This window comes from Eschrichtius robustus, chromosome 3 (genome assembly GCF_028021215.1).
Source record: "Eschrichtius robustus isolate mEscRob2 chromosome 3, mEscRob2.pri, whole genome shotgun sequence".
Classification (NCBI taxonomy): domain Eukaryota; kingdom Metazoa; phylum Chordata; class Mammalia; order Artiodactyla; family Eschrichtiidae; genus Eschrichtius; species Eschrichtius robustus.
The window spans coordinates 65,637,187-65,659,114 of record NC_090826.1 but is presented as its reverse complement, the minus strand read 5'-3'; the positions used below and the strand labels follow the sequence as shown (position 1 = coordinate 65,659,114).

At 37.7% G+C, this 21,928-nt stretch overlaps 1 protein-coding gene across 1 annotated transcript in view; it reads left to right on the top strand.

Moving 5' to 3' along the window:
* The window catches only part of SLC44A5 (solute carrier family 44 member 5), a 372,145-nt gene extending 355,998 nt beyond the window's left edge, over window positions 1-16,147 (top strand). Inside the window, exons 17-22 of the mRNA XM_068538021.1 lie at window positions 6,184-6,287; window positions 7,363-7,436; window positions 8,053-8,123; window positions 8,274-8,362; window positions 9,712-9,796; window positions 16,041-16,147. Coding sequence (XP_068394122.1) covers window positions 6,184-6,287; window positions 7,363-7,436; window positions 8,053-8,123; window positions 8,274-8,362; window positions 9,712-9,796; window positions 16,041-16,147 — 530 coding nt within the window. The remainder of the gene's footprint in view (window positions 1-6,183; window positions 6,288-7,362; window positions 7,437-8,052; window positions 8,124-8,273; window positions 8,363-9,711; window positions 9,797-16,040) is intronic.
* The last annotated feature ends 5,781 nt before the right edge of the window (window positions 16,148-21,928 follow it).

Genomic DNA, 21,928 nt, shown 5'->3' with positions numbered 1-21,928 from the left:
GGATATCCTTGTCTTGTTCCTGATCTTAGAGAAAATGCTTTCAGTTTTTCACCATTGAGAATGATGTTTGCTGTGGGTTTGTCATATATGGCCTTTATTATGTTGAGGTAGGTTCCCTCTATGCCCACTTTCTGGAGCATTTTTATCATAAATGTGTGTTGAATTTTGTCAAAAGCTTTTTCTGCCATCTATTGAGATGATCATATGGTTTTTCTTCTTCAGTTTGTTAATATGGTGTATCACATTGATTGATTTGCATATACTGAAGAATCCTTGCCTCCCTGGGATAAATCCCACTTGATCATGGTGTATGATCCTTTTAATGTGTTGTTGGATTCTGTTTGCTAGTATTCTGTTGAGGATTTTTGCATCTATATTCATCAGTGATATTGGTCTGTAATTTTCTTTTTTTGTAGTATCTTTGTGTGGTTTTGGTATCAGGGTGATGGTGGCCTCATAGAATGAGTTTGGGAGTGTTCCTTCCTCTGCAGTTTTTTGGAAGAGTTTGAGAAGGATGGGTGTTAGCTCTTCTCTAAATGTTTGATAGAATTCACCTGTGAAGCCATCTGGTCCTGGACTTTTGTTTGTTGGAAGATTTTAAATCACAGTTTCAATTTCATTACTTGTGATTGGTCTGTTCATATTTTCTGTTTCTTCCTGGTTCAATCTTGGAAGGTTATACCTTTCTAAGAATTTGTCCATTTCTTCCAGGTTGTCCATTTTATTGGCATAGAGTTGCTTGCAGTAGTCTCTTAGGATGCTTTGTATTACTGCAGTGTCTGTTGTAACTTCTCCTTTTTCATTTCTAATTTTATTGATTTGAGTCCTCTCCCTCCTTTTCTTGATGAGTCTGGCTAATGGTTTATCAGTTTTGTTTATCTTCTCAAAGAACCAGCTTTTAGTTTTATTGATCTTTGCTATTGTTTTCTTTGTTTCTATTTCATTTATTTCTGCTCTGATCTTGATGATTTCTTTCCTTGTACTAACTTTGGGTTTTGTTTGTTCTTCTTTCTCTAGTTTCTTTAGGTGTAAGTTTAGATTGTTTATTTGAGATGTTTGTTGTTTCTTGAATTAGGATTGTATTGCTATAAACTTCCCTCTTACAACTGCTTTTGCTGCATCCCATAGGTTTTGGATCATCGTGTTTTCATCGTCATTTGTCTCTAGGTATTTTTTGATTTCCTCTTTGACTTCTTCAGTGATCTCTTGGTTATTTAGTGATGTATGTTTTAGCCTCCATGTGTTTGTGTTTTTTATGTTTTTTTCCCTGTAATTGATTCCTAATCTCATAGCGTTGTGGTCAGAAAAGATGCTTGATATGATTTTAATTTTCTTAAATTTACTGAGGCTTGATTTTTGACCCAAGATGTGATCTATCCTGGAGAATGTTCCATGCGCACTTGAGAAGAAAGTGTAATCTGCTTTTTTGGATGGAATGTCCTATAGATATCAATTAAATCTATCTGGTCTATTGTGTCATTTAAAGCTTGTGTTTCCTTATTAATTTTCTGTTTGGATGATCTGTCCATTGGTGTAAGTGAGGTGTTAAAGTCCCCCACTATTATTGTGTTACTGTCGATTTCCTCTTTTATAGCTGTTAGCAGTTGCCTTATGTATTGAGGTGCTCCTATGTTGGGTGCATATATATTTATAATTGTTATATCTTCTTCTTGGATTGATCCCTTGATCATTATGTAGTGTCCTTCCTTGTCTCTTGTAACATTCTTTATTTTAAAGTCTATTTTATCTGATATGAGTATCGCTAGTCCAGCTTTCTTTTGATTTCCATTTGCATGGAATATCTTTTTCCATCCCCTCACTTTCAGTCTTTATGTGTCCCTAGGTCTGAAGTGGGTCTCTTGTAGACAGCATATATATGGGTCTTGTTTTTGTATCCATTCAGCAAGCCTGTGTCTTTTGGTTGGAGCATTTAGTCCATTCACCTTTAAGGTAATTATTGATATATATGTTCCTATGACCATTTTCTTAATTGTTTTGGGTTTGTTTTTGTAGGTCCTTTTCTTCTCTTGTGTTTCCCACTTAGAGAAGTTCCTTTAGCATTTGTTGTAGAGCTGGTTTGGTGGTGCTGAATTCTCTTAGCTTTTGCTTGTCTGTAAAGCTTTCGATTTCTCCATCGAATCTGAATGAGATCCTTGCCAGGTAGAGTAATCTTGGTTGTAGGTTCTTCCCTTTCATCACTTTAAATATGTCCTGCCACTCCCTTCTGGCTTGTAGAGTTTCTGCTGCGAAATAAGCTGTTAACCTTATAGGAGTTCCCTTGTATGTTATTTGTCATTTTTCCCTTGCTGCTTTCAATAATTTTTCTTTGTCTTTAATTTTTGCCAATTTGATTACTATGTGTCTCAGCGTGTTTCTCCTTGGGTTTATCCTGTATGGGACTCTCTGCACTTCCTGGACTTGGGTGGCTATTTCCTTTCCCATGTTAGGGAATTTTTCCACTATAATCCCTTCAAATATTTTCTCGGGTCCTTTCTCTCTCTCTTCTCCTTCTGGGACCCCTATAATGCAAATGTTGTTGCATTTAATGTTGTCCTAGAGGTCTCTTAGGCTGTCTTCATTTCTTTTCATTCTTTTTTCTTTAGTCTGTTCTGCAGCAGTGAATTCCAGCATTCTGTCTTCCAGGTCACTTATCCATTCTTCTGCCTCAGTTATTCTGCTATTGATTCCTTCTAGTGTATTTTTCATTTCAGTTATTGTATTGTTCATCTCTGTTTGTTTGTTCTTTAATTCTTCTAGGTCTTTGTTAAACATTTCTTGCATCTTCTCGATCTTTGCCTCCATTCTTTTTCCAAGGTCCTGGATCATCTTCACTCTCATTATTCTGAATTCTTTTTCTGGAAGATTGCCTATCTCCACTTCATTTAGTTGTTTTTCTGGGGTTTTATCTTGTTCCTTCGTCTGGTACATAGTCCTCTGCCTTTTCATCTTGTCTTATCTTTCTGTGGATGTGGTTTTTGTTCCACAGGCTGCAGGATTGTAGTTCTTCTTGCTTCTGCTGTCTGCCCTCTGGTGGATGAGGCTAAGATGCTTGTGCAAGTTTCTTGATGGGAGGGACTGGTGGTGGGTAGAGCTGGCTGTTGCTCTGGTGGGCAGAGCTCAGTAAAATTTTAATCTGCTTGTCTGCTGATGGGTGGGGCTGGGTTCCCCCCCTGTCGGTTGTTTGGCCTGAGGCGACCGAACACTGGAGCCTACCCATGCTCTTTGGTGGGGCTAATGGCCGACTCTGGGAGGGCTCACGCCAAGGGGTACTTCCCAGAACTTCTGCTGCCAGTGTCCTTGTCCTCACGGTGAGCCACAGTCACCTTCCACCTCTGCAGGAACCCTCCAACACTAGCAGGTAGGTCTGGTTCAGTCTCCTGTGGGGTCACTGCTCCTTCCCCTGGGTCCCGATGCGCACACTACTTTGTGTGTGCCCTCCAAGAGTGGAGTCTCTGTTTCCCCCAGTCCTGCCGGAGTCCTGCAGTCAAATCCTGCTAGCCTTCAAAGTCTGATTCTCTAGAAATTCCTCCTCCCATTGCCAGACCCCCAGGTTGGGAAGTCTGACGTGCGGCTCAGAACCTTCACTCCAGTGGGTGGACTTCTGTGGTATATGTGTTCTCCAGTTTGTGAGTCACCCACCCAGCAGTTATGGGATTTGAATTTATTGTGATTGCGCCCCTCCTACCATCTCATTTTGGGTTCCCCTTTGTCTTTGAATGTGGAGTATCTCTTTTGGTGAGTTCCAGTGTCTTCCTGTCAATGATTGTTCAGCAGTTAGTTGTGATTCTGGTGCTCTCACAAGAGGGGAGTCCATCAATCCTTTCTTTCACTAGATCTAATCTGCTATGAATCCCCCTATTGAATTTTTCAGTTCAATTGTATTCTTCAGCTGTATAAATTCTGTTTGATTTTTTTTTTTGGATATTTTCTATCTCTTTATTGAATTCTTATTTTGTTCATGCATTTCTCCCTGACCGTGGTGAGCATCTTTATGAGCATTATTTTGAATTCTTTATTGGTTAAATCACTTATCTCTGTTTCAGAAATACCAGTTTCTGGAAATATATTTTGTTTTTTTATTCGGAAAGTATTCCCTTGTTTCTCCTTCTCTTTTTTTTTCTTGACTCTCTGTATTGCTTTCTGTGAATTAGATAAAACAGCCATCTTTCCCAACTTGACAGAATAGTCTTATGTAGGAGATGAGCTTCATTAATCAACCCAGCCCAACCTTCTGGTTCTCTCAAATCTTTGTGATTGTCCTAGCCACCATAGTTAGTTTAGTGGCTCTTAGTAATTGAAGGTGTACCTAGACCTGTCAGGGTCCCAAAGTGGAGGATCACAGTCAGAACCTAGATGCAGGCTGATTAGAAGGTAAACCCTTATGCAGCAGCTGGGAAAGCATGTAGATTCTCATGTCAGGGAGAAACTGGGAGGTGGCTTTTGCCTGCACCCTCTGCACTGAGCCAGGATGTATAGCCATGGTAGTGGTGGTGGTGGTAGGGCATTCCTTTACCATTTAAAAACGGATTCTTTGTTTTCTACAGTCCTGTGAGACTCATTTGTGCAAGCCCTATTAGAGCCACACAAAGGGGGGACCGTGACTCGGGCAGCAGCTGCAGAAACTGGGGCACCACACAGGTGTATAAGCTCCTTCCAAAGAGATGTTGGTGACCTCCTCCCCCTGGGTCCGTGGAGGATCACAGCTAGCTCCAAGGGTGTGCAAACTAGAAGACGGAATTTTAGGCAGTAGGTTGTAAAGTACGCAGTCAATCCCCTCCCAGGAAAAGACTGGAAAATGGGCGTTTTTGCCTGCTCCCTCTTTGCTAAGCCTGGCGGTATAGTGATTGCTAGCATATGTGCCTGTTAAGAACTGCTTCTTTGTTTTTTATAGTCCTTTAGAACTTGTGGAAACAAGCCCCTTTGGCTATCAGAGCTAAGTGTTTTGGGGGTCTGTCTCTTGGGTGGGAGCCTTAAAAGTTGGAATCCTTGATGTGCTGCCCAAACCCTTCACTCCTCAGGGAGAAGCTGAGAGTTGGGTGTATTGTCCTGACTGCATGGTGTTGTACCAGGGGTAGAGTTTATGGCGAGTGTGTTTCAGCCTTTCCTACCATTTCAACATGGGATTTTCATAGTTGCCTGATGTGTTGGAGTCACTCAGCTTGTTTCTGGATTTCTCTCAGAGGAAATTGCTCCATGTGTAGCTGTACATTCAGTGCATCTGTGGGAGGAGGGAAGTTCAAGAGCCTCCTATGTCACCATCTTTGTCCCTCCTGCAAAGGATTTCATATACATTGCTCTAAAGAACATATATAAATGGTAAATGAACACGTGAAAAGATGTTCAATATTAGTCATTAGGGAAGTGCAAATCAAAACCATAGTGAGGTACCAATTCATACCCATTAGAATGTCTAGTATCAAAAAATGAAAAAACAAATTTTTTTAGGGTGAGGATAAATTGGAACGCCTGTGCATTGCTGGTGGGCATGTAAAATCATATTGCCACTGTGGAAAACAGTATGGTGATTCCTTTAAAAGTTAAAAATATGATTGCCATATAAGCCAGCAATTCCACTTCTACATATATACTCAAAATAATTGAAAGCAGGAACTCAAACAAATACTTGCACACCAGTGTTCATAGGAGCATTATTTGCAATAGCCAGAAGGTAGAAACAACCCAAATTTCCATTAACAGATAAAAGAATAAACAAATGTGACATATACATACAATGAAATGTTATTCAGCTCTAAAAATAAATGTAATAATGAATCTTGACAATTTAATGCTAAGTGTGAAATAAGCAAGACACAAAAGGACAAATATTGTATGATTCTACTTATATGAGGTATCTAGAAGAGGCAAATTCATACAGACAGAAGTATGACAGAGGTTACCAGGGACTGGGAGAAAGGGAGAATGAGAAGTTATTGTTTAATGGGTACAGAGTTTCTATATGAGATGATGAAAAGTTCTGGAAATTGATAGTGATGGTAATTTCACAAAATCGTGAATGTACTAAATGCTACTGAATTGTACACTTAAAAATGGTTAAAATAGTAAATCTTATGTATATTTCACTGCAATTAAAAAAATTTTAAAGCACACTTAAAATTTTACTATATTTTTTTGATTCATAGAGTTTGCAAATCATTAATAGGTTTAAATATCTCCTTCTCATAGAGGCCCAGAACAACATTTCTAAATTCCTAAAATGCTGCCTGAGATGCTGTTTCTGGTGTTTAGAAAAAGCAGTAAAGTTTTTGAACAGAAATGCGTATGTTATGGTAAGTAGCTTATTTTTATTTACTAAACTGCTTCTTTGCAAACCCAAACCCCATGTCTACATTTCCATCTCTAAAGCAGATACCTTGTACCTCAAGCAGTTGAATTTATCACCATGTTGTTACAAGAATTTGTGAATCCAATGCATCATTCAGGGCTATGCTTTCCTAGTTGAGACAGTAACTTAACTGTAGTTCATTATTACCTTCAATACCTTTTTGGAGAGGGAAAATATTATTTACCTTAGAAGTATAAAAATGTGCTAGATTGAAAATGATTTTGTTTGTCTTTGACATAGTTTAGTGGGAGGAAAGCTTACCTAGTCTATGTTTCACTGTGAAAAGAAAATATTCTTCTAATTCTGGGATTTACATATTTTTAAGGAAGGGTCTATTTCTTTTTATGATTCTTATTTTGAAATGTGTGGGAATTGATAATGCATAACTGCATTTGTTACTTATTTCCTATGGGAATATGGAGGCTTCTAAAGAGATTTTTTTTAAAATAGGGGATCCAAAAATATTATTCTAAAATTTAGCAGCTACAACCTTATAACACTTGCATATTATCACAGTGATATAGGGTCTGCATGGGTGATTTAAATAGTTACGGACATTCAAAGAGTCATTAATATACCTCCAATGAGAATATTGTATTGAGCCTTTTAATCAATAAAGCAAGTGTATTGGAAGGCACTGGGTTTCCTGAGAGTAATTTTTAATGTGAACGCTACAACATTTAACCCATTCAGCAACAAACCATAGCCAAAACACTTCAAAGACAGAAGCTGTGTCCTGGGATTTGAGAAGAAGACCTACCTCTGTTTGAAGCTGTCTAATCCCCATGGAGTTAAGGGCAAATAGCAACCGAAACATACCTTATTGTCAATGACTCTGAGAGTTGTGCAGAGTTGAGGACACACACTGCCCAAGCCTCCCATGAACCCAACTGTTGGAAAGAGGAATGAGAATAACTGTGTGGGTGACAGAATTAATTCATGTTCCTGTCATTGGATTGTCTGTTGGTCTTGTTAAGTTATGTTACTGACTCCAGAATAATATCAACTGTCTTCCTCAGATTGCAATATATGGCAAAAACTTCTGCAGGTCAGCGAGAGATGCTTTCAATCTGCTGATGAGAAATATTTTAAAGTAAGTAATCAGGTTTAGCATGGCAGTAGATGATTTGGTGAAGCTTTAGCATCCATACTTCACATGTTGGTGGTCTTATTAGACATGAATCTTATCTTTTATTTTAATAGATTTAAATCTTCTCCTTCACACCATTAATTTCTTCGTATGTTTTAGAATTATTGCTCCCATCATCCACCTGTGCCTTTATACCCACTGGCACTTATTCATTTTTATTATCCCCTATGCTCAAGAAATTCCCCACATGAACATTATCATCATGTTTCTGACTATTCCCCCCTTCCAAAATTGACAGAGTCTGAGTGAACAAAATCAGAGAACCAGTGCAGCCATCCTCAGGATTCAGGGTATCTATAGTCCCCGAATTAGAGAGAGAGATGCTGACACCACCAATAGCACCTGACAGCCTTACAATGCCATCTTCTGTTTACTCCATTATAAATAAGTCAGAAAGTCATGCCTGGGTTCTAACTTCATTTCTTGCATTTAACAAAGGCCAAATAAAATTTCAGCAAAGACACATCAAAATGAACTCATGAATTATTTACTCTCATAAATTTCTGATAACAAATATAATTTAAACCCAAAATTATACTCTCTTTTTTCTGATTCTCAGAGTTGCAGTTATGGATAGAGTGACAGACTTTGTGCTAATCCTGGGGAAGATTCTAGTTGCTGGGTGTATAGGTAAGTAGTAGTAGTAGTAGTAGTAGTAGTAGTAGTAGTAGTAGTAGTAGTAGTAGTAAGTTTAACATGTGCTTAGAAAAACGTCTTTACTACAAAAAGCTACGTTCCTTTGCAAATGCATAATATACATGTTCTGCCTTTTCACTCTAGGTGTCCTGGCCTTTCTACTCTTCACAGAAAGACTCCCAATGATTACAGAAGGACCAACATCTTTAAATTACTACTGGGTACCTTTGATGGTAAGAGCTGATGTCTTAGTAAGTTTGGGCTGCTACAACAGAAATACCATAGACTGGGTGGCTTAAACAACAGGGATTTATTCCTCACAGTTCTGAAGACTGAGAACTCCAAGATCAAGGTGCCCACAGATTCAGTTCCTGGTGAGAGCTTTCTTCCTAATTTGCAAAGGGACACTTTCTTGCTGTATCCTAACATGGTAGAGAGAGATTTCATCTCTCCTGTCTTCTCTTATAAGGGCACTAATCCCATTCACGAGGGCTTCATCATTGTGACCTCATTACTTCCTGAAGGCCCCTCCTCCAGATGCCATCACTTTGGGGATTAGGTTTCAACATATGAATTTTGAGGGGACACAATTCATTCCATAGCATCTGGGTAACATTGATTCTGATTTATGAGAAATGGCAAAATAAAAAACCAAAAAGGAATAGGAGAAATAATGATAGCTGACATGATTGGTCTTACTTTGAGGCCAAGCCTCATTCTGCTTTAGAGCTTGGGTTCCTTGGAAGCAACCCCTGAGACAGAGGATTGCATGCAGAAGGCTTACTATGAAGTGCTCTCCTGAGATACACTTGAAAGGAAGTGAGGAGGACAGGCCCAGGCAAAAGAAGAAGCTGACCCATGCTGCAATTATAGCTGAAGCCTCAGACATAATTACAGGAAGTTCTGACAAAGGGACTAGGCCTCTGTATGCTGCATCAGGCAGCCGTTGCCCAGGGGTTGCCCTCTGAATGATGGCATAACCTTGGGTGAGGCAGTTCCCTGCAAGAGCAATTCCTAGTGAGCAAAACAGCTGAGTCATCAGCAGCCTACATACATTCCCAGCAACTAGGGGATAGATGTGGCAGCTGGAGAGGACCTGGGGGAGCCCTGCGAGATCTATTACAGTATATTAACTCACTCAATCCATGTGTCATAAATACCATTATTACTCACATTCTCCCCTTCCCCACCAACAGTCTTATGTAGGAAGCACAGAGATGTTAGGTGACTTGTCGAGTGAGTGCCTGAGCTGTGATTAAACCTAGGCAGTGTATGCTCTTAACTCCTATGCTTTACTGCCTCAGTGTGCAGGATCCTAAATCTGGGATGTTTTTGGTAGGCATTGGGGATAGTGATACGAAAATTGGCAGGTAATCGAGTACATTTTGTTTAAATCCCAGTACAAAGACACTCAAAAACTTTATCACTGAATTTTTTACATTCCTATATTGAAATCTTTTCCAACACAGAGTATTTCAAAGCGTCTTCATCATGATTTTATTTAAAGCTGCATTATTGTTCTTTTGGACAAGTTAATGGACAAGTTAATGGCATCTTCATTCTCTTCTCTGCTCATTTACAGACAGTCGTTATTGGATCTTACCTAATTGCACATGGATTCTTCAGCGTCTATGCAATGTGTATTGAAACAATTTTCATCTGCTTCTGTAAGTTTTCAGTATGTGTGTTTTCCCCCTTTGGTGGATAACCAAAAGATGAAAAGGTTAAGACCCAGTCTTTTAGCTGGCTTGTGGATTTGCTATGACCTGGCTGAAACTGCAAAACAGTTTATTTGGAAAGAGACGTTGTCTAGTAGATGCTTTGTAAACCTTAAAGGCTGAGAGATGGGGTTTGCAAAGCACAGGAGGGTCAGGCATCATGGCGTGGTGTTAGCATGAAATTATTTTAATTTCTTAATGTTTTCAAATTTATAATAATGATTGGCTTCTGTTGTGCTTTATTAACAACTGAAGACATAACTGGGCTTTGAGGCTGGGCTTTGGGGACTCTGAAGAGAGCCTTTAGCTTCTGATAAAGCCAAGCTGGCAATGGTTTCAAAGACACATAGGGCCAATTCACACTGGGTAACACAATGACAAATAGATAGGATTCATGGAGAGGCGTGTTTAGGAAATGGCTAGATCAACTCTGCTGCGTAGTGTTAAAATACTTCAATAGAGCTTTCATCACTGACTTCTTCACTGTGCTTCTATGTGGCATGTGCACCTCACGTATGCAGAATGGACATGTTTTCTATTAATACCTCATCTTAAAAGCCCTGGAGAACCTAGTGCCCATCAGGAGCTTGATCTGTCCTTACCTTCAAACTAGATAAAGTAGGGTCAACAGGTGAAAGAACAGAACTTGTTAGCCCTACATCTAATACCCTCTGAGAGATTATTTCTCTGGCACATTGCTCTCAAGAGAAGCAGAGAAAACATTCTATGACAGGGCATTACTGAGTGATCTACTTGTATAAAAGGAACAGTTTATTTTTTAGTGTAACTCACAGCAGCAACTGCATGCTGGGGTCAGGAGAGGAGATATATATATATATATACCTCCCTAAAGATAGTAACTTTAGGGAGATATATTGAAGGAAAAAACCTTCTAGAAAATGGTTTGATCTTTTTTCTTTTCTGAACATTTAACAAATCAATTTTCAATAACTGGACAAATCAATCAGGAGAACTTTGTGTACAAGTTAGCTCTTCCTCTGGCTATAAATGGAACTGGAATGTTTAATCTTTTCCTTAGTGCTTCAGTGGTTTGTCAGGAAAAGCCATCTACAAAATACCACATGAACAAACTTCAGCTCAGGTATGAGGTGGAAGAAGGAGCATGGGAATAAGGTAGCTTAAGACACAGAAGAGACAGAGATCTTGAATGTTCAGAGGTCTCTCCTTTCATCTCAAATGCTAATCATGGGAATGAAACTGGGAGAGCCCACTGGGATCTTCCTGCTTCTTGTAACTGAAAAGTTTTCTCAAAATGTATCCCGGGAAATGTTTAGAACCTATCAGTTTCCAATCTTTGGAAGCTTTGGCAAATCTTATAGATTTTCATTTTGACAGTGGATTTTAAATTTGAGCACTAAGAAATGTTTTCCACTCATCTATATTACTAATTGCCAACTTCTTGAAAAGCAGGTATAATTTCAGCCTTATTTAACACATTGTGTGTTGAATGTGAATAGTTTCTTTTTGGATGTTCTTGTCTTTGATAGTAAAGAACAAGAGAAACCAAATTGTATTTTTCTTCCCTCTGCAGCTGTTACTATGGGCGACATCTAACTTTGGACAATTTTCTTCTTAAATGATACTCTAAGGCAAATTATGATTGTGTAGAATTGTACCTTTTTTTAAAATATACACCTCTTTATACCTGTTATCTTGACTGCCAGAAAACTGATGTTTTTAAAAATGCAAACTATTTGCAAACAAACACTTCATTTATAGAGACATAGCATCCTTTCAACATTACAAGGCAATGAGAATTCTGGTCCCAGGATGGGAAAAAAACAATAGTTGTAGATGATTATTTTCATTATTATGTGATTGATACCACAGTTCCTACCAATCCCTCAAAAGTAATAATGATATAAACATACAACATATGATATGTGATATAAGATATAGAAATATGATTAAGGAAAAAAGAACAAAAATGTTCAGCATCTTTCATGTTCCCTCCTTAGCTTTTCATTTTGTATGTGAGGAAAGTCACTGTGAAGTCTAATGTAAAAATCTAATAAACCAATAATCCAACCATTCCTAAGAGAGTATGATGAAAAATAACTGAGATTTATTCCATAAATCTGTGATTATGCTATATGGTTTTATATAATATTTCTTATCCTTTATTTCATAATAAATAAAAGCTAAAATAGCATAATATTTTTAATATACTAGTCAAAACAGTTTCAAGTTGCATTTATATATTTATTGAGATAGATATTATCAGCTGTGAATTATACGTATCTGCAGGAAATTTAATTCCATGCAGACTTCTCCTTGCTTCTCAGCATCATTCTGATGTTTTTCCCCAACCACCCAACAGATGTGTGCTCAGTGAATACCCATCATTTTATTATTATCCTAAGCAAAGCAGGAATATAAACTCATGTATTACAGAAGTCAGCAAACACTGTATTAGCTTTTGAATATAACCTGAGGTAAACTACAAGGATGTAGGACAGGACACCGTTTAGTTAAGTAGGATGAGAACTGAAGTAGGTGTCAAGAGACTGGGTCCTCACCTCATCCTGTTGCCCCAGAGCTTTCAATTTCAGGAGAATCATTTTACATCCCTGGGTCTCAGTTTCTTCATCTGTAACATTAGGGTGTGAATGACCATTAAAAGAGACTTTGAACTGTGAAATTCAATTATTCTCTACATTTATCACACCATACTTTTTATTCAGCTTCATCTCAGAGGATGTGGCAATTTACCTTTCTGAAATGAACAGTCGTTAGAATTTAAAGATAACACATTTGAAAGGACATAAAAGATCTTATTAACCTTTAAACTATCAAAATAAACCTCTTTGGAGTGGGCGGGATTTAGGAAGTTTCAGTGCTTCCTGGCAGAGGTTGAAGCTTCTTACTTTGACCAGCATCAGCTACTTAACTGCACTAATTTGTCTTATATTTGACTTTCTAACACTGCTTTCTCTGATTTTTCCCTGTTCGACTCTCCAATTTATAAAAATGCATATAATTGTTCTGCTGCTGTTGCTGCTTTTGCCTGCTTTGGCTGCTGCATATACAGGTGAAGATCTGGAAAGAAATGATGGATCTACAGAAAAACCCTACTTCATAACCCCTACCCTGCACGGAATTCTGAACAAGAAGCAACTAGTTCCCCAGAAGCAGAAAGAGTAGAAAAGCTCCAAACAGTGCCATTCATTTTTAAGTAGAAGTTTTGTAAATTAGGTCAATTTGTATTTGAAAATGATGCTTTTAAGTAATGTGAAATTTCAGTGCTTATTCCTAAAAAGCGAGAACTTGGTACCATCTGAGGTATCAGGCAATTGATGACAGTAGCCTCTGTGAACTAGGATACTTTATAGTGGTCCCAGCTGAAGAGCAAGGTGTAAATGTCACACATTTTTTTAAAGCCTATAGCTGAAAGTGTTTCCAAAACTTTTATAACTTGGCATGCTGTTTCCCATTGCAGCGCTTTGATAGCCTTTCTTTTTATAAATGTATATTTGTAAAGGGTATTCAGGACATTTTTGAAAGCACTATAAATGTGTAATCAATTAGCCATAAAAAGATTGATTTATAGTTAACCAGCATATGGTACTAAATTTGTAAATATGGTGCTATGGTTATATTTATACTGTTCAAGCTAGTGGACAACATTCTAAACTGTGATTAAACTTGTATTAATGGTTCCCTAGGAAGTATATTTCAGTAAGTGATTCGAGACCATAACAAACGTATAGACGTTAATGTTATACAGGTTCCACAGGCCGCATTACTAGGTAAAAATTACTGTGGAACCTTCATAGGCCATTTTGTTTTAGTGAAATTATATTTATAGTGAAGTTGAATCTGAGTTCTGGAATGTCATTTCCAATAATATGAACCTCTGGCCACCATGAAAATATTCTGAGCAGAACTGAGATGGCCACATAACTCATGCCATTTGTCTGTAACCCAAATAATAGAGATAAATCCCTATTTTCCTATGCCCATCATATAGAAAATGGGTATGGATCTGTTTCAGAAGAGTGATTATATCTGTTATGAGTTTCTAGATTAAAGAGATGATGTGGCTTTTTTCTATAAAAAGTTTAATTGTAGCTTAACTTTCAGTGAAGAAAGAGAAAAGATAAGAAAGACACTTCAGATTTTACCCTAAGGAAATATTAGCCCTCCATAGGTACCTCATCTTGTACCTTTACAAGAGGCATACTGTGGGTTAGGAAATCTCTTCCTGAAGGGTTTAGGAGGAGAGTTACTTTCATACTCCACCCTTGCTGGCCAGAGCAACAAACCAGGCTCTGGCGTAGGAAAGCATGAATCAGACACTCACGTACTTTGCCTATCCATCTCCTGTGTGCAAGTGCGTATGACATGGCAAACAGTGTAAAAATGTACCCCAAAAGGAGCATTGAATCAATAGTATCCTTTTGGCTTTTACACTAAGTAAGTTTGTGTATAAGGATTATTTATGTCTTGACAGAAAGGAACATGTTGATCTAACATTTTGATCTGAATATGATCCATGTATCCAAGAAGAGAGTCAGAAATGTATTACTGTTATAAATTAATATAAATAGTAATTTATTTAATGACCCTGAAGTGTGGGAACCTAGATTTAGACTGACTTCATAGCAGCTTAATAGCAAGAAGCTAAAGAATAGGGGAGATTTTCAAAATATTGGTCCTTCTATGGCCACCATCTTGCTCTTGGCTTACTTTCTTGAGATTATTGTAATCAAAAGTGTCATTTGGCTTCATACCTTGGCAAAACCTTCTTCACTCTCATGCTCCTTGAAGTATAATTCAGAGAACAGTGATAACCTATCTTTCTAGATGATAGTTATTATTTTATTATTCAGTAATACAGCGTTCACAACAAAAATCTAGTAAAATGGTTACCTCTAACTAACTTAAGTGTTGAAAAATTATAAGGAATAAGTCCCCTTTTAGGAGTAGTTGAAAAATTCATAATGATGAAACAATTTTTAATTTTTTTGTGTATGTATCAGAATCACTCTGAGAAATTGTTACAAACATTGATACCTGTGCTCCCCACCCCAAGAGATTCTGATATAAGTATTTGGGTGTGGGGCAGCTTGTGAATTATTATAAAGTTCTCTAGTGATTCTGATACACATAAAAGTTGGAAAATCACTTGAATAAAATATAAATCAACATGTGTGAAATCAGTTGCCTATTTTTTCCTTATAAGTCTGGCTGTTCTAGGAGTTAGAAAATTGAGAAAGACAAAGGAGATTAATTTGGAGAATTCTAACAATCATAACTTCTGTATTTTAGATTCTTGGTACTAGATGGGGGCCCATGTTTTAAATGCTTAACATTAAATCTGCTGACTAGACCAGAAAATTCTCCACAGTAAAAGTATTCACTGAACTATACGGAGATAGAAACATTCTAAACTTGGCTATATTTTAAGAATATAACCCTTGGTTGCAAAATCATAGGAAAAGGAATGTCGTTTGGTTCAATATTCTTAATAAATATTCTTTAAAAATCTCTAAGTATAGAAGTTTTAACTATATTATGTGCTTAATTCTAGTTAGAAAAATATTTTTCATTAATTACTTCTTTGTATAATTGAAATATAGAGAGAAAAATGAGTTTTTGAGAAAACTTTAAAAGCCACTTTCTTATAAAGAAATTAAGGTAATAACTGAAAAAACAGAGCAATACTTCTCAAAATTTTGGGTTCAAAGATTTGAAATATACTGAAAATTTACAAATCTTTAAAAAAAAAAAAACTGTACTACCTAAATTGTTGCTCGAAAACAAAAGCAATTTTGAACTAATACGGTAAATTAGAAGGCAAGTCGAATACATCGTACTTTTTAGGAATTTGAAGGTGAATTTAGAAATTCCTCATACATCTTTTGTTTTTTGTGTAGTTACATTTGCTCTCTAAAAGAAGATAAAACTTATTTCCTTAATCATGCAGCTGAGAGGCACGTGCTATTGGCAGAATCAGACCTGGTACACAGAATGAGATAATATCTTATTGACATAATAACAAGGGCTGATTGTTTTCTCATAGTTATGTTTACAATAATGTTGATGCCAAACTACGCTGTTTTTTAGAATAACATTTTGAACTGCTGTAAAGCAAGTATGCAGCAGATGGCGATGTTACTTCTCTTACAGTTTTGCTTTGATATTTACCCTGTGCCATTCTTCCTCCTAGTGGAAGATTTAGAAAGAAACGATGGTTCTGCTGAAAGACCCTATTACATGAGTCAATCTCTGCTGAAGATTTTGAACGAGCAAAATGCACAAACTAAGAAGCAGTAGAAGTGCAAACTCTGGTCATCCTGCAGTGGTGTTACCTTTCTCTCATCTGCTGTGTATGTGCTACACTTGTTTCATAAGTGCTTTGTGTATGGAACACTGTATTCACCACCTTGTTGGCTTTTATTTGCATGTTTTATACCAAAGCTTATACTGTAATACGTGAAGCCATCAGAAATTGCAAGGGAATTGTTAATAACACGGAACATTTTTTATACTAAGATGTTTTGTTTTGTAATTCATTTTTAAATAGAATGGCTTGGATGTTTTGAAAATGCTAGTGAATATGTTAATATTGTTTTAAATATTAGATTGAAAAATGATACGTTATTTAAATTGGTAGCTCCTAATATATTTTTAAAATTACAACTAAAAGACTTCTGCAGGGAAAATTGGTAAACAAAGTAAAACAGAAGATTTTAAAGTTTTCCCCACTCCTGTTCGACAATAAATCGGTAAAAGGAGCGCCACACTCCAGATTTTGCTCTAAGTATGGACTGTTTCCTATTAAACAAATTGTCAATCAATCATCCAGCCTTTACGACTTAGTCCTCTCTGACAAAGTGCCTTACTGGCTGTTTAATATTACCCAGCTTTTGTGGGCAAGTTTACACACATTGTTAAAAAAAAAAGAATCCTGCAATGTTTAGTGATTAAAACAAGTCTTCTTGCATTTGTTTTTTTCTTAGCTCACTGGTTGAAAACCATTTGTCATTTCAGTATGTTTGATATCCTCACTGTATAGACTACATTTTGCAGCATAAACAATTTCCCTTGCGCCTAGTGGACATTCATGAATGTGTACTACACGCAAGAAAAAAACCTGAAAGGACACTTGTTGGGTTTGTTTTTTTACTAAAAGTGAGTTTAAAATGTAATCTTTTCTATGATTGATAGATATTTGAAAATACAATAGGTATAAGACTACATTTCTCAGTGTTTTACACAGATTGGAAAGGGAAACTTGAAGAAATTACAAAGGGAAACTTTACCCCTAGAAAGGGTGCTCACAGATGTCATGTACTGAATAGCTCCATTTTAAATGATTGTTTATTATCATCAATGAGTGTTCTATGTATGTTATTTCCATTTTCTAACTTTTGATATGAAATAATCAGTTTACTCATGTTACTTTTTATTGCGCTAATATGAACAAGAACATAATTTCTAATTCAATTTTAAATAATTTTATTAGTACTAACTTTAAAGAAAATGATTTCCGTTTGTTACTCAGTGTTACAGAAAGAGTCCATAAAACATTCACCCTAAGGGAATGTCAATCAATCACACAATGATAATTTGTGAAAGCTTTGAGAATCTATAGTAAGTTACTAGCAGTTTATCTATTATCATATTTAACTGTGACTTTGGATATTCTTTTATGCCAAAAACGAACTCATATGAGCACAAGACAGTCTGAGCTCTATAATCAGTACACTTCTGCTGTGCAGAAATATTAGGAACATATTGTCTAAATATCTTTGATAACTAAACTGTTTAATATTTAATGAAATTTGTTGTTACTCATTGTTTTAAATCTATTTGTTTTTTCTTCTAATAAAGATTTAGATAAGAAAAAGCTCTTTGCTTTTTTATTTCTTTAAGCTAGAAAAACCCATCTATCAATCATCATGACAAAATCTCCTCTGTATCAAATGTCTAGGTTTTTTAAAAAAATCTAGATTTATCTTTAAACTTGTTTTCCACTTTTTTTCTAGCTGTGCACTGACTGCCAAACCAAATAACTGAAGCTGATAATTTATACAAAGTAAATAAGTCAAAGCTAAATGGATAAGAAATGGATTTTTTTTAAAACCCAAACAAACAATAGCCTAAATTAGTTAGTTGGTCTTTGTTTTAATTTGCCGAAAGTTTGCTCAGTCCCACATTTGGTTTGGCCAACATTCATAAGAAGCAAATCTCATCATTTTAAAGGCAGGGATAAGTTTACAGAAGAATATAAAAAATGTGAACACAAATTAACAATAGTTTCTAAGGAAAGATTAAATGTCCCTATCGCTGGTTTAGCTCAGGCTAAAAATTTTCTTAGGTTCAGATATTCCTTAACAAATCTATGAGTCTATTTTAAAATTGAATTATATGTTAAATCTTCAAACTTAGTATTTCTTTAAAATTTAATAGGTTTCTTTAAATGAAAACATAAATGTTGCAGTTTTCAAGGTTGTTTTAAAATGTCCTATATTGGGATTTCCCTGGTGGCGCAGTGGTTAAGAATCCGCCTGCCAGTGCAGGAGACACAGGTTCCAGCCCTGGTCCGGGAAGATCCCACAGGCCCCGGAGCAACTAAGCCTGTGCGCCACAGCTACTGAGCCTGTGCTCTAGAGCCCGCGAGCCACAATTACTGAAGCCCGCGCGCCTAGAGCCCGTGCTCTGCAGCAAGAGAAGCCACCGCAGTGAGAAGCCCGCGCACCGCAACGAAGAGTAGCCCCCGCTCTCCGCCAACTAGAGAAAAGCCTGTGCACAGCAACAAAGACCCAATGCAGCCAGAAATTAATTAATTAATTAATTAATTTAAAAAATAAAATGTAATAAAATGTCCTATATCTAATAAGATGTTTGTTTGTTAATATAGCTACTGGTTCTTTTCTTATTTAAAATAAAAATATCATTTGGTTTCCAGAAGAAATCCAAACCTTTATATTTTAATAAGTCCCACTTTTAGATGATAAAGCACTGATCATATTTGTAAATAAATTGTTTGAAATTGGACTATGACTGATTTGATTTTTCTATGTGCCTAGAAAGTTTTAAAAAGAGTTTGTGAATCCACACAGTAAAATCACACTATTAAAGTTTCTGTGGGATCATCAGGCATAATGCATTTATTTTTTAAAATAATATTGGAAAGCAGGCTGTATGCAACAATTCCTTATTTTTCTTTTACTGTATATATAGTTGACCAGCACTCATTCCAATGTATGTTCTTTCACTTTAACAAGTGGTGCCTCAGGAAATTGCTCTTAAACTCTAACCAGGCATAGCAATTATCTTTAGTATTATCTGGTTCTGGATGCTTTATAAATCAGTCTTTGTTGGCATAAGATATGGGGACAAAATTGAACAAAAATCATTATTGCAGACCATGGATATGAAATGGTGTTGACATTTTTTCCAGTTTCTTGCAAATATTATCCTTAGATGTTTGAAAGTGTTTGTATTTTAAAAACATAGCTATATGATTATAAGAATACAATTCAATAAATCATTGATGAAAAGAAATATCTTACCAATATAGCAGGAATAAATTACTTCTCCAAAATTACTTTCCATATACCATGTTTCTAGTCTTGGGGCTAAAATGGGTATTGATGATTTCTCTCAGGACCTAGCTTCATTGCTAGTGAATCAATCATAACCCAACCCCCATTAAAACAAATGTAACTTCATTTATTCATGAAAACTGAGTACCACTTTATGCAAGACTTGGACATCAGGATGATGTCACAGTCACGGACCCTCTTAAAATTTATCAGGCCAAACTGAACTGTTCTTTCCCACATTTATGACTTTCCAATTGCTTAAAATGAAACAGCCAAAATAGTATAGAATCTGGCAATATCTTCTCTAATGGCTTCTGTGCTGGGACGAATGAGGACTGTTATGTGACACATTTAAAAGCAATCAATTCAATTTTACTATTTGAAGTCACTAGCTATTTTTTTTAACACCTTGGCTCTTTTTTTTCCAGTCCTTTTTTTACTGTATGATTTAGAACAATTTAAGCAAATGGATAAAACAATCTTGTGAACAAAGTACAATGCCCTTCCACCGCTGACTCAAAAACACGGGCGTCTTCACATTCTGGCCCTTTACACGGTACTAAGAGCATCGTGTGTTAACAAAGGTGGGAGAAGCTTATCAAATGAAAAGATGTTTTCATTTTGCATATAAATTAAAGTGAGCCTGGACTTGATCATTGTTAGAGTAATCTTGAAATTTCCACAATCTTCCAGCCAAATGAATGTGTGCTGCTGCATATGTGTACGCAGTGCACAGAAAGAAGAAAATGAAGGTAAGATGTTGGGAAAAGCACTGGTGTTCAAGGAGAGAACAGAAAAAGCTAAGGGTATATAAAAATATATCTCTAACAGGATCTAAGAGGGCAATGTTACAGAAAGCGGGGTGCCTTCTGAATGCAATTCATAAATTTATTGGAAAAAGAAAACACATTTGAAGCCAGTAATTAAAAATATTTTTCAGTTTTCTGGTAAACAGCACTGAAGCAGACTATGTTACAGTAAAACTAATCACATAGCTGTATTTAGCCCAAACAAGCAAAAAAGAATGATGTCTCAACATGATTTATGATGAAGGGATTAAAAAACATTTGCCTAGCGAAGATATCAAGATGGCAGAATAGAAGGATACAGAACTCACCTCCCCCACCATGAACACATCAAAAATACATCTACATGTGGAGCAATTCTCACTGAAAACTAATTGTAAACTGGCAGAAAGAATCCTGAAAAACCAAGGCTGTGAGAAAGATCTACACGATATCAGGTAGGAAGTGGTGAGAAGAGATCAGATCAGGACCTGTGCCCCTCAGAGGGAACTCAGAAGATGAGGGAGATTACAGGGCAGAGATCCTCTCTGGGGAGTAAGTGGTTAAAGCCACATACTGGGCACCCAAGCCCTGGGGTCTGACACTGGGAAGACAAGTCCCCTTGGCTGGTTGGAGGACAGTGAGTGGGACTAACAGGAAGGCTGTGGGAAGCCTGGACTCTACTCATGAAGAGCGCACACATGCTTGCTTACTCCCAAAACAGGGCAGAGAGGGCAGACTGAAACTGCAGGGGACACTGGCCAGTCTCCCCCAAGGCTGGTGTAAGCCCCAGTGTGAGCTGAGCACCAGCTCTAACCCCACTTGCTTCAGGGTGGACACAGCTCCACCCTGGGGTGAGGGCTGTTGTGGCTGAGCTGAGATCTCAGCTGTGAGGCACAGAGGCGGCTCAGACCTGGAGAGGCATCCGAGTGGGGCAGGGGCAGCCATCACTGGTGCTTACACAGGCAGAGCATCAGAAGCAGGCCAGGTCTCCACCTAGGGCTGCCACAGCCCACACCCTGACCCATGCCAAGTGCCTGTACCAGCCCCACTGGATCTGCAGCACGGATCCACACTAGGGTGAGGGCTGTAGTGGCCAAGGGGAAAACTCAGTTGTGAGGGACAAAGGGAGGTCAGACCGGAGAGGCATCCGAGTGGGGCAGGGGCAGCCATCGCTGGTGCTTACACAGGCAGAGCATCAGAAGCAGTCTAGGTTGCTGACTGTAGCTAAGGCCAACATAGCTTGTGCCCAGACCCACGGTGAGTGCCTGGGCCAGCCCCTCTTGTTCCAGCACTGCTCCCCGCTGGGGCAAGGATGCGAGTGCGGGGAGTGGGGAAAGCACACACTTAAAGGGAATGGAGCCAGCTCAGACCTGAACCTCAGGGCTTCTGCTCCAGCAACGTGGGACCTACCCCCACCCTCAATAGGGTGGTGCTGATCACTGAGCAGAGGAGAAGCCCTGACTCACACCTGGATCTTGCCTGAGCCCCTCCATCTCCAGCCTTCCCTCCTACCAAGATGACAGATGCCAGCACACGCTGGGGGAAAACATGACTCATCCTCACATCAGATCCTGCTCTCCCACCAAAGTAACTGAGCACACACAGACTGTATAGGGAAACTCCCACACAAGGACACCCCTTCGAGACTGCAATAGGTAACTGTTTCACCTAATTTCATAGAGACAGAGGAAGTTAAGCAAAATGAGGAGACAGAG